This window comes from Diadema setosum, chromosome 12 (assembly GCF_964275005.1).
Source record: "Diadema setosum chromosome 12, eeDiaSeto1, whole genome shotgun sequence".
Taxonomy (NCBI): Eukaryota; Metazoa; Echinodermata; class Echinoidea; order Diadematoida; family Diadematidae; genus Diadema; species Diadema setosum.
Window position 1 is genome coordinate 19,444,461 of NC_092696.1, and position 13,439 is coordinate 19,457,899.

Below are 13,439 nucleotides of genomic sequence, written 5' to 3' on the forward strand. Positions count from 1 at the left end.
ATGATCGATATGATATAGTAGTTTAAAAATCATCTACAGTTACTATTCCATTATAACGGGTACAACGGTAATAATACGTTTATACTACGAAATCCTCCGTACAACGCGTATACGATGAAGTAGAAATTCAGGTCCAAAAATTATCATCCATATTTTAAATAGTAAAACTCTTATACAGCCCCAGATACTTTACTGTCAAGGTTTAACGGAATTACGATATAACGAAAGAAAGTCCCGGTCCCGAAGACTCCAAAACAAAGGGAGTTGCTTGTATTTGATATCTTGCCACCCACTTGAAGAAGATTATGTGCAGAGCATGGATCATCTACTTAATCATAGCCAGAAATTGTTTGAATGATTTATCATTCTGTTCGTGGGCAGTCGGTACTTCATCTTGCTTCTTCTCAACCATATACCGGATGTACTGGATCCAGTTACTACGGCCCAGGTCCGAGCGCTTGATGGCCGCCATGTTTCGCACGTACTCGCTGGTGAAGACCCGCAGAGGCCCGTCGATATCGTCCTTTTCGACCACCGCCTGTACGACATCGCTGACGTCGTCTGCCGTTTGAATAAGTTGCTCGAAGATGTATCTATGACGGTATAGATAAAAACCAGGATCTTTAAAACACCCTTTCTGATTGACATGCACTTTGGGTATCCTTATTTCACTTCTTTTTTTCTTTTTTTTTTCTCGAACATCAAATTTTTGAAGTTAATGATAATTATGAGGAAAGCGAAGTTATTTTCCAGTAATATGCATAATCACAGATATCAGGGTTCAAAACTAACATTTTTCTCCAGTGTCAAATTCGGGCCCCTAAAATCTTTGAATATGACCATTCTGGTGGCCCGCAAAAGAAATGTATAGTGGTTCGAAATAAATAAAAAAGTTTAAAATTTCAATTTGAATTTTAGTCGCCAACTCGGGCTATCAAAAGATTAGCTTTTAGGAAGTTTGGTGTCCCGACATCAATTTTTAGTTATACCGATTTTCTGAAAATGACATGAAATTATTCCCCCTTACTCTTCCGCTTTGATTTCATGTATAACACGACTCATAGAAGTACTTGGATGAGGAGGTATCAATGATTATGAGAGCATATCGAGCGGTCTGGGAGATCAGCGTTTGATTCTAGCAACCTCCACGATGTTCATTCAAGCTTAGCGCCAGCGGTCTACGCACGACCAATCAGTAACCAGGATGCCACGCACTGACCGAATGCACTCCCTCGTTGCTAGGGGCGGAGTCTATCTGCGACATTAAAATAATCCAAATCTTCTACGTTTCTCTTCCGTTGAAAGTCGGAAAATCATGGTTCAGAAAAAACGCTAATTTCTTGCCTCTCCTCTAGTTATTTACCTTCGAAATTTCAGCAGATGATAGATGAAACGTCAGACTACAATACGATGTAAAAAAAAAAAAATTCAATAGTTTGACCGATTTTGATGATCTGACTTCAAACTCGATTTTCTCGGCTCAGCCGTCAGCGACTTTAGGATCCTTTTCTTATGGCAGATCATAGTCATATATATATAATATATATATATATATATATATATATATATATATATATATATATATATATATACATATGTACAGAATGTTGCAAGAAACCTCCTGAAACAAAGAAGCAAACAAAACAACAACAAACCTTAACTTTTTAAAAGAGCTTCCCCCGTGTTTAAGTCAATTATCGTGCTCACTTGTGTATTTTAATAGTTCTAACCATTTTTTTTTCCTGCGGTAAAATGTTATATGCAATAAGACCCAGATCAGTATTTTAAGTGATTACATTGATTGCTCATAGTGACATCAAGTCAGGTGTCTTGATGCAGAAAATGGGAAAGAAAAAAAAAACCCGTATAGTGAACAGCAGAGTTTGCAGTGAAAACCCATCAAAAGTTTTAGGAATACGGATACATGTGTATTTTTACGTGAAAATTGCACTCTGAAAAATGTGTATGTCATTACCTTTCATTATTTCACAAGGTAAACAGCAGTGCAGAGGGGAAAAGACAGAGGAGGTTAAATAAGGGAAATTAGAGATGAATTACGCAGAAGGTTTCTGAAGAAAAGCAACTGGATTTATTCTTGTGGAGTCACAGGTTCCCCTTGTAATATTGCAGCATTTTATATTATGGTAAAATCAAATTATTGTATAAGTCAATAAAATACATGGCTCTTTCAATCGGTATTGATTTCCTAGTGCTCTTGAAAGAAATGTGCGAATGTATATATGTATATATATATATATATATATATATATATACATATATGTATATATTTATATATATATATTATATACATTGTATATGTATACATCAAGTTTTAACGTTCATTGAAAATGACAATGTTAAAACAACTTTATTCCCAGGCAAACTTGTAAACTATAACTACCATGTCTGGGCCGAACGCCGAGACGATGTATATATGTATATACTTATATATATATATATATATATATATATATATATATATATCATATATATTATATACATATGCAGGAAAAACAATCCGACTTACTTTAAATGTGGGTTGATGGTCCTGGCTTGTTGTAAGGTTATTGGGTCGAAAGCAACTCTCATAGGCAAGCGTCTTTCTTCCACGATGTTGTCGTTGATTTTAGAGTCAACTGGTCCAGGGATTATTGACGTTACTCTATCAAGAAAACGTGCTTGCCTTATTCATATAATACATTTTCACAGCCACCAAATTTCACCGTATATCATACATTATAGTTATACAGAAACTCTTACAGGTAGGTTCTTGTTTATTTAATTTTTACCTTTTAAAATATAATAACTAAATAGATAACACCCACTACACAGACATGCATGAATAGTCTAATTCTAAACTAGTCAAATTAAAGACAAAGAGAAGAAACAAAAAATGTATACCATAATTATCATGTAATATCTCTTACAAAACATGATAATCAATGAGAAGCCACACACCGGATGTTATGTGCCTTCATTCGAGGAGCTATGCTTTCAGTAACTCCATCTATGGCATGTTTAGAAGCAGTGTACAAATCGTAGAATGGAAAACCTGTCAGAGAGAGAGAAAAAAAGAAAGAAACAAACATAAATTAAAAAATATGATTAATTTTATGGATGAACCACAAGTACAGTGTAATGTATATGTCTTGGTAGGTGAGTGTTATGGGGAGAGATATTATCGGTCTTTTGAATGCAATTTGATGTTGCAGCTAGCTACTGCCATTAAACAGGCAGACGTCAATCACGTCAATTCACAGTCGTCTTTCTTTGATTTCCTCTCTGTATTTCAATTCACAAGTTTGGTTTTTGTCAAGGGATATAGCATTAGCAGAGTAATAATGAGCGTGTATATGTATACGTCTGTGAATGTTCTCAGTCATCCAGGTAAAATATCACATGAACTATATCGGTAAATCTAGTCAACTGGGCTACGGGTCAACAACCAATTGCCGCCAAAGATCAGTCGGTCTGACGCTTCATCAGGCCGACTGATCTTTGGCGGCAATTGGTTGTTGACCCGTAGCAGGGTCGCGGAATTTCGGAAAGCATCGAGGAATCTTCCGACATGTCCGAACTGCCGGGTTGTAGGCTCCGGCTAGGTTGTGTCACAGGCCCCCTCCTCGGTTTAGGGATGGCTCCTCCCTTTTTACGTAGACTCTTTGAGACAGAAGTTTGTCCATCCTAAGGATAAGACTCCGAAGGACCAACAAAACAACGTGGCCTATGCTATCCAATGCAGGGATGACGAGTGTGAAGAGCTGTACATAGGAAGGACAAAGCAGACCTTGGCCAAACGTATGTACCAGCACAGACGAGCTAGCTCGTTTGGATGTGGAGACTCTGCCGTATACTCCCATCTGAACAGCAGTAACTTGACAACAAGGACGTGATCATCTTAGATCGTGAGGCACGGTGATTCGAGAGGGGAGTCAAAGAGTCTATCTACGTAAAAATTGAGGAGCCATCCCTAAACCGAGGAGGGGGCCTGCGACACAACCTAGCCGGAGCATACAACCCGGCAGTTCGGAAGATCCCTCGACGCTTTCCGAAATTCTCCGATCCTGTTACGGGTCAACAACCAATTGCCGCCAAAGATCAGTCGGTCTGACTAAGCGTCCCGGAGAGGACGTGAAACGTCGCTACTCCAAATTACAAGTAAGTCCAGTTGACTAGATTTACCGATATAGTTCATGACTATACGTACTTTCTGCAATTGATTTTGAGTAACTGTCAGTATGGATTTGGAAACTTGAATTATTTAAATTAAAGTAATCAAAACCATCTACACAGGTAATTTTCTTTTGTTACTTGCATTGTATTTATTTCTGTTTGCATTTAGACATTGATACAATTGAAATTTTGAGGATACACATCACAAATGTGACGTACCGTTTATCCCTGTGATGGAACTCATGTTGATGATATGACCGTACCGCTGCCTCTTCATGTGCGGTAACACCGCCTGCATCATCCGGGCCGTACCGAAGAAGTTGGTGTCCATGACAGCGCGCACGTTGTCCAGTGAAGCTTCCTCTAATGGAGCGAGTGATGCAACCCCGGCGTTGTTGACTACAAACATATTTTCATGAGAAATATTGTGGTTTGTATCTTTAAATTCTGCATTTTCCTCGAAAGCCATAAATGAAAAAAAAAATATATGTAACGATGATCACGGCAAAAATATTGATGTTGTGAATAAATTACATACCTATAAAGTAATCGTTTTGTTCTTGTGATGTGGTAGAGTTGAACACACTATTAAAAGTACATGTGGCATGATAGGGCTATGAATGTAATCGAGGCATTTCTTAAGATAAACTATAGAGGAATGTATTTGCACTCATATAAATTTCCTCGGGCAAATTAATAAAAAACAGCATTAGTTTTGCCACCAAAACGCTGGGGATTTCTTTTTTTCTTCTTTTTTTTTTCTGGCACATTCAAGTGTTCGTTGAAGTAATGTTCCAAGACGTTTTCAAATATATTTACTGGAGTACAGGGGGATAGAAATGTAGAGTATTGATTATACGTGAATATGATTCTCTCAGTAAAATAATTTATGAAATCTTGTACTGGAATGTATCAATCTTGAATATACAAGGATCCCTAATTTCGGGACAGATATGTCGAATGTAATAACTTTCTAAGTCTGTTTGATACAAGGACGATGGAATTGACTAGAATTGCAGGTATTGGAGTTATGTATATATGGCATATGTAGTTATAAAAAGAAAACAGAAAAAATCGTATAAGTAAACATCTCGGGAACCCTTAGTTCTATGATATAAAGCCAAAAATTAACATTTTAAATGCACATTATGACGATTGAAAAATGGAAAACACATCCGCTTTATCAAATATTGGACCAGACACTGCCAGATGGTGCTAAGTACTTTGAATTTGTAAACAGCATTTACAGCACTTTATTTTCTGTCAAGTGGACATTGACTTTTACTTTTCACATAAATTTATATAGTACTATCTCCCACACGATCTAAACATAATTATGCAAGTTTGACTCATAAGTGGTAATTTATTGGTTCGTGAAAAGGGAAAGACTTGTTATACACCTGTACAAGGTAGTTTTATCTTAAAAAAATAATCAATCTAAAACCGCACATTAGAATTTGCCCGCATGTTTGTCCAAGCTTATATAGTATAATGTTTGACACAAACTAAACATAATCACTCAAGTTTGACTCAGAAGTGGTAACTGATTGGTGTTTACGAGGAGAAAGTATACTTGTTGTGAAGTAGTTGAGTCTAAAAGAAAAACAAACAAACCAAATAAACGATCAATCTAAAGTTGCACCTCTGCCCGCATGTTTGCACAAGCTCATTCACAATTACAACCGTGTTTCCTGCGGGAGATAACTGTAGCGTCACTGCGTATATTACTTTAATTTTATCATTCTCATTTAACTGATCTATCACGAAGTTGGAGCAATGATTTTATCTTTATTAATTCTTTAACCAATGTTAAGCAGAACAGCTTGATTGCACGTCTTCCGCCCAATGAACAACATAGACAAGATAGCAGAAATATTTTTTTTTTCTTTTTTGTTCTTCAGTGAAATCATTTGAGAATCGGAAATGTGTTAGCAAGAAAGCGCAAATCATCATCATTCAGTTCAGCCTCATCCTTTGTTGATGTAGCGATGTATTCAAGTTTACGTTCGTGAATGATCGTTTCAAGATATTCAGATTTGTTTTAGGCTAGGACTCAGAGGATGCGTGTGTTTGAAAGCATGGGGCAATAGCTGTGTGATTATGATCTTAAAGATAGGGCGTACTTCTGTCAGTTTGCACGTCGCTCAGTAGAAAAGAACACCAACATAATCTTTCATCTTTCTCTTTCTAAAAACGCGACTTTTCAATGGAAATTTGGTCGCTCGAGAGAACACGTTATGAACATACAGTCCATATTTTGGTTCTCCCTGCCACCGAGTCTGATATTCCAATTTACGAAGCAATGTTACTAACTGCAATACATAACTGAAGTTTCTATGACCCGGTTGTCGATGTTTTTGTTTTTATAGGGTTTCCTTTTTACGTGAATGTGAAAGAAAAAGACGTACAACAGAATGTTATGGTGTTGATAAAGAACTCACTGAGAATATCGATGCGGCCGTAGTCTTTCACAACCTTCTCCACAGATTCTGCCACTGAGGTGTCATCTACCACGTCTAGCTGTCGGATGTGAAGCGTGTCATCGAGGGCTCCGCCCGCCGCCTCCTCCAGGGGACCCCTCTTCTCCATGTTTCTCATCGTGGGGATGACGAGATACTTTTTGGCCGCATCCTTCGCGAATCGCACCGCCATGTTCAGTCCGATGCCCGACGAACAACCGGTGATAAGCATCACTTTTTGCGCCATCGCGTAGTCTCACAATGATTGGCTGCAGAAAAGGATTTAGCATAATATGGTATACGTCATCATTGAAGGAATGAAAAGAAGAACAATAAAAAACATCAGAATGCTCTTGTTGAAAGTAATACCCTTTCTGTAATATATATGATAATAATATGACCATTACGTGATGTTGTTAATAAACATCAAACATTAAGAACTCATACTCTTGAGAAAAGGGTTTTCGAAAATTAGAATCGTCCTTTACTGTGTGTGCAACAAAAATGGAATTGAATTGATCCAAAACTTACATTAATTAATGTAATTCCCTTCAAATTCTTTTGCTTTGTTATAAAGAAACAATATATCTTTACAAAAAGAAAAACTCTGCAAAAAACAAAGCAAAACACACTTATAGATAAATATTTCTATTCATACCTTCAGTTAATTCCGTTGCCTACTCCCAGCAGTTTGACGATCTCGGGCGAGTGTTCTTCAGGCGAGTGAGGTTAGGTGCACTATGAGAATGCGTTACGTGGTGATGGGCGTTTGATATGGTCCGGTGGTCTTGATGGATTGACGACGACACTGATGACGACATTTAGAGATGTGTTTCGACTGGTGGTTGACAGTGTTGTTGTTGATGTCAGGTTATTTCTTTTTAATAAATCGTTTCCAGTTTTTCGAGTAGGTTGTAGATTCCGCAGTTTCGAATATGTGTTTGCTGGCTTTGTGATTGAATTGAATTGAATCAAGGGCTATATTTATTATGCTTTCCTTTTTTGAGCATTCATACATGTTGATAAAGTTCTGTTTCGTTTTCATAGTTTTGGTGGTGAAACGATTTGATGTGATTTCATCATTTGTCTTAGAATAGTCTTCCTGTGTTTGTAATACGTGACTGATTTTTATTGTCAAGTTGTGTAGTTAGTGGCCTTGCATTACTACTGTCGATTAAATGCAGTCTAAGACTGGGGGCATTCTAACAAAGTTTCGATTAATTTTCCCGTTCTTATATATATATATATATATATATATATATATATATATATATATACACATATATATATATAATATATATATATATATATATATATATATATGAAGAGTTTGTATTTGAAAATATGATATGATTATGCTTCAGATTTGTCATTAAATGACCAAGATCTGAGTATATACTTCATTACAATATACAAACTCTTGATTTGCAAACCAATAGCACTGCAGTTTACACAAACATACTTGCATAAAGTGCATAAAGTCATTTACTTTGTGTCATTAAACACTAATATGAAAACATGCAGATTAATGATTTGGAAACATCACCGATCATTTTTTTTTTCAGTGATCCAAATACAGAGACGAAGAAATACAAGAAAGAAGAAATTACTATATCTTGAACAAATTATTTAACTTTACATAATCAAGTACAAATTGTACAATCATGCTTTTAACTGATTTAGTAACATTTATATTTGGAATTGGCACCCCAAATTACCCCATTGTACAAATTTTTATTTTTCCAAATATGAAGATTCACTTTAAAAGAACAAAAATACCATATTTTGCATAAATTAATCAAATTTGCATAATCAAGCTGTGATACCGAGTTCACAAGCAGACTGCTGGTTTTTTACCATTCATAAATGAACTCAGCACCCCAAATAACCCCACTGTACAAATTTTCATTGGTCCGAACACATAATACCATGATGAATACAATAGGATGTTTTGCATAGAATAATTGAAATCTACATGATTAAGCACTATTAACATAAAAGCGTGCACATTTCTGATTAAATAATGTTTACATGTGGACTCAACACCCATAATTTATCTTACTATGCAAGTTTTAAGTGATCCAAATGCAGACCCACAATAAAAAAAGAAAATGTCATATTTTGCATAAATTAGTTAAATTTGCATAATCGAGCACTGAAATCATTAGAACGTGCAAGTTAATGACTTGGTAACATTCATATTTGGATTCAGCACCCAAAATTGCCCTAAGATTCACATTTACAGGTGGTGCCTATAAAATGCGGACTACGAAACTCAAAAACTAGGCTGATTTTTCCATGTCAACCCATAGTCTATAAAATGGATTGTAGAAAAACTGCTCAAAACACACTTTCCCATTCATGTTATGATCCCAAACTAAAGAATACTGTAAAGTAAGGGTACTAGGTCTCGCGCAGGGACTTAATGATCGCGCATAGCGTAACTGCGTATAGCAAGCATTAATACGCGTAAGACTAAGCGCAAAATTTGCCGATACGCCCATGGAATAAACATACCAGACAACCGCTAAAAATGAGAAGGAAGCAGGTAAGAAATTTAGATTTCAAACAAATTTTTCACTAAATTTCCAATTTTTTGGAACAAATTTTTCACTAAATTTCCAATTTTTTACCTTATAATTTACCTACTTTAGCTTAAAATCTTTTTTAAGGATGTTGTACCTAGACGTGTCGTCTCGCTTGTCTCGTTCGTATGATCGTAGCCGATAGAATTCGTATTTTGTTCGATCGATCGTTTATAATATTCTACGAAAGCCGAAGCACGTTCAGCCGCAGAGAGGGGCAGACACTATTTCACGCATGAAACTACATAGGGCAGCTGCGCGACCTTTACATACCCCGAGAAATTGAACGCATAAAATTAAGTCCGACATACAAACGGCGACAGCGCACTACTCCGTCATCGTATCATCAGGAGATTCTGGGAGGTGATTTTTCTGCATTTTCGTGATATTCATTGAGAAATTCAGGTACGATTGTGGAATAATTTTTATTATAAGAGCATCACAAATTTTCGTGCGCGATATCTAGACCCCTCAACCATACAAGAAGGATAGCTCTTTCGGAAAATATGAAAAACTCAAGATTGACTCGGTTGACCCAATTTACCTTTTATGAGTCCTCACGTAAAATCAAGGGGTGCGTCCTTTTGTTTTGTGGTGCACGGTCACATGATATCAAAGAGAGAGAGAGACAATAAAACCCCCAAAATTCCATCCTTGTTATTGCTTGAGAAGAAATTAATTCAATTTAATGATATTTCACACATTCCATTCTAACATAAATCTTACACTGTTGATTATCGTTTCAAAATGTTTAAAACTAAGATTGAAAACAAACAACACTTGCGGTGATTAAAGGTTATATCTTCACGAGGCTTACTATACATTACGTGTACGAGGGAAATTCACTTGTATTCTGAATAACTACTAGTATAATACATACAAAATGATCATGAATACAAGAGGCAAAAGTACTATACAATATTCAGGGGAAATCTGCATCGCAAATTTCAATTTTAATCGGATTGTATTCAGCCACAATGTTTTATCATGCCACAGCTCTCATTGCTGTCTTTGTCTTCGTATCGTTTGAGTTATTGGTAACGTAAGTGATTCTTAACCACGGTGAAATAATAAGTCCATCGTCCTAGTCTGAAATATCGTTTTGTTTACTTTTTATCTCTGGTTTTGTTATCATTTTATGACATTTTGGGGCAAATGTTTAGTTCGAGAACACGTGTAATGCAGTCTCTGCTTCCCATAAGAGCTTCTCGGCAAAACAATTATCTTACACCCTCTAAAAGTCATTTTTCCAGAAAAAAAAATACACAGTTCTACTTTGATTTCATATTTATTCTTTTTCTGTATTTCCGCTTTCTCAAAGTACAGTGATAAATCAATAAAATTTGATACAAAGTATGCTAAAAGAAAAACGAAACATGCAAAGCAATACAGCTAGAATGGTCAAATTCGTAAGAACACCGGACTTGATGACAGATATAACAATCGCGATATCATGATGCATACCGTAGCCATGCATGGGCAAAGGAGAAACAAAAACGTATGACATGTCAGCATAAGCTTATCCTGACGTGGATAAGGTCATATCAGGTACATTGATATTACCATATATCATCAAACCTACACACACATTAAGTTAACAGTTTTACCGTACATTTACTCCTAAAGAAAAGCGATTGAAAAGTTGGACGCTAATATTTTGCTTACGTGGGTCTGTATTTGGGTTATGCGCTTTATCAAAAAGGAATCATTGTGTCATTGACTATTATGTTAGAGTGTTAGTGCTGTGTGTGCGAGTGATAGTAAAACTGTGAGTGCTAGTGATCAGTGATGGTGCATGTTCATTTAGTACATGACATATCATGTTTTTGCTTCTAGCTTGAAAATGCTATGTAATTACTTCTTTTTTGTAAGGAAATTACATACTTTGTGCTAGAATTTAGTTGAAAACGAATAGTTTTGGGGCGATCTTAGCTGCTATGAATGAAATACATACAAATACGTGCGACAGATAACATATCGGTTTGATAATCATCTCCATAAACACCTCCATACACGCATTACAACATTTAACAAGATACATAAATACATTTGAAAAATTGTTTTATAAAGTTCATCTCTTGTTTGAGTAAAAAGAAGAATAGAATGCATAATGGCGGTCTTTGTTGTTGAATCATCAGAGTCAAGGACAAAAACGAAAAAAATAATACTGTAAACGCTATTCATCTGACAGCTGAACTTAATGTTGTAAATGTACCTATATTGTGTATATGAATACATGATGATAAAAATGATTGGTAAATGTGTATGCAGAAAATGCAGATTAGTGAACTAAAGCGAGAAAGAAAGAGGATATAATTCTCTATCTTGTCAATAAACACTTAAATATTGAATGTTTAAACGTGAAATATATATAAAAAAATCAGCATGTCCTTATCACAGAATGGCTATATGCCATTTCAGCCCCTTTCTTTTGAAATGTGATTTGTCAACCTCACCTTCAACTTCTTTCGTCAACGATAATTAGTAAAGGCTGTAACCGTTTTGATTTTACATACAGCCTTCAAGTTTCTTGTTAAATTCTTTATGCTTCATTGTTATGTTTATATCGAGGCTAACCTTTTTCTTTGATGGACAACTCGGCTCACGAAAATCATCAATCATATATATATATATATATATTAAATAGTTGTCCGAAAAGGGAAAATTGTAGAAGAAAAGGTTATTCCATGAGATATAAACAACAACAAAAACAACAACAACAACAACAACAATAAACGATAATAGTTATTATGCAAATTGGCAGGTATAAATTGGAGCTGTGACAAAGTTGACTTGATGGTATTATAATGGCATAATAATACATGTATACAATGTTGAATTCAGGCATAAACATGATTTTCCCATGTCACCAAAATATTAAAAAAAATATTTGTATTCATAATGGCGGTGTACTTTCCTATATGTGAAAGAGAATTGTGAAAATGAGAAAAAAAAAATGACATTGCCAATTTGGCGGCTAAACAGACTGAGTTTGGCCGAAGACTAGTGGTGACCTATCAACCCTTGTCTTGACAAGGCTGAAATGCATGCAATCATCAAGCACTGAGCCGCGAGCTATTCTTCTATTTTCTTGGTGAGAAAGTACATAAAACAATGTAGCCCACACACTCACCAAATTTTGGTGGCCCTATCACATTGGCCACCAAAACATTAGATACGCTGGCCCGCCATGCATTTCTGGTGGAACCGAGCAACAGCTGAAATGTCTAGCCTTATTTATACTATAATCTACATTTGTCTGAGTTGCGAGCAGTAGGCCAACATTGACAGGTCGACCTGGTAAGTGAAGTATTACGTCACCAAACACATTGATATAAAAGGTTGGATCGAAACACAGGGAAAACAATCTAAAAATGAAAAACAAAAGTTGACGACTACAACACAGAGTTTTATAGAAGGACAGATTTCTAACAACTTCAAATGGCATCATTTTGTTGTTGATTTTTTTAAGACAAAAATCCCTAGACTTCCAATTTTGCCTGATGTGCTTGCCAGTTGAATAAACCTGTCTTCACAGTTATGAAAAAAGAGTGGGAGATGTGCATAAGTTTGAAATTCCATTTTGAATCCACTCCGTATTCAAATATGATACAATCAATGAAAGTATAATCAGGCACAGCAGAAAAAAGAGTCAGTATAATCGGAATCTGAAGACAATTTTTATTGCTCTCATATAGTAATAATCTGTCATATTAACATTTCAATGTCGATGGTTTTGTGTGTGTATGTGTGTGTGCGTGTGTGTGAGAGAGTTTGTGCGCGTTTAGTGGGGTTTTTTTGTGTGTGGTAAGTGGTGGGGGCTACTTTCAGAATTAGAATGAGATAATGTACATGTAAAGAGTTAGGAGACAGTCATTTTGTCATTTGGTACGTATTTGATCGCAGCCAAAACTAGTTCTGATTCAACTTTAAACATCTTTTTTCTCCTTCTTTCTGTCGTCTCCTTTTTTTTTTTTCAGATGACACAAATGTTGACCAATGAGTCTGATACAATAGTTAAAGGGATGGTACAGTATTGGTGGAGATGAAAATTGGGCTTTACTTTTTTTTTTGGCGAGATACCAAGAAAACACTTGTGAAATAGTACAGAACATACCATTCTAAGAGGAATTCAAAGTTTATTTGATGAAAATTGGGTTTGGAGTAGCTGAGATATTGGAAAACAAAGTAAGACAAAACGATCGTAATGAAATGTGGGTCC

General features: G+C 35.8%; 1 protein-coding gene across 1 annotated transcript; it reads right to left on the reverse strand.

Moving 5' to 3' along the window:
- Positions 1–325: 325 nt before the first annotated feature.
- On the reverse strand, positions 326–6,879 carry LOC140235783 (retinol dehydrogenase 8-like). The gene is made up of 5 exons (XM_072315791.1): positions 6,615–6,879; positions 4,393–4,572; positions 2,957–3,052; positions 2,528–2,660; positions 326–593 (listed from the first exon to the last, which is right to left on the reverse strand). The coding sequence occupies exons 1-5, from the start codon at positions 6,877–6,879 to the stop codon at positions 326–328; spliced, it is 942 nt and encodes a 313-aa protein (XP_072171892.1).
- Positions 6,880–13,439: the final 6,560 nt, after the last annotated feature.

Bases quoted from the DNA above. Each gene is read 5' to 3' on its own strand.
- LOC140235783 (XM_072315791.1), bottom strand. From the start codon at position 6,879: ATGGCGCAAAAAGTGATGCTTATCACCGGTTGTTCGTCGGGCATCGGA. The intron at 2,661-2,956 runs GTGTGGCTTCTC...TTCTTGATAGAG, and splicing joins GAAGGCACATAACATCCGGT to TAACGTCAATAATCCCTGGA. The intron at 594-2,527 runs GTAAGTCGGATT...ATACCGTCATAG, and splicing joins ACCATCAACCCACATTTAAA to ATACATCTTCGAGCAACTTA.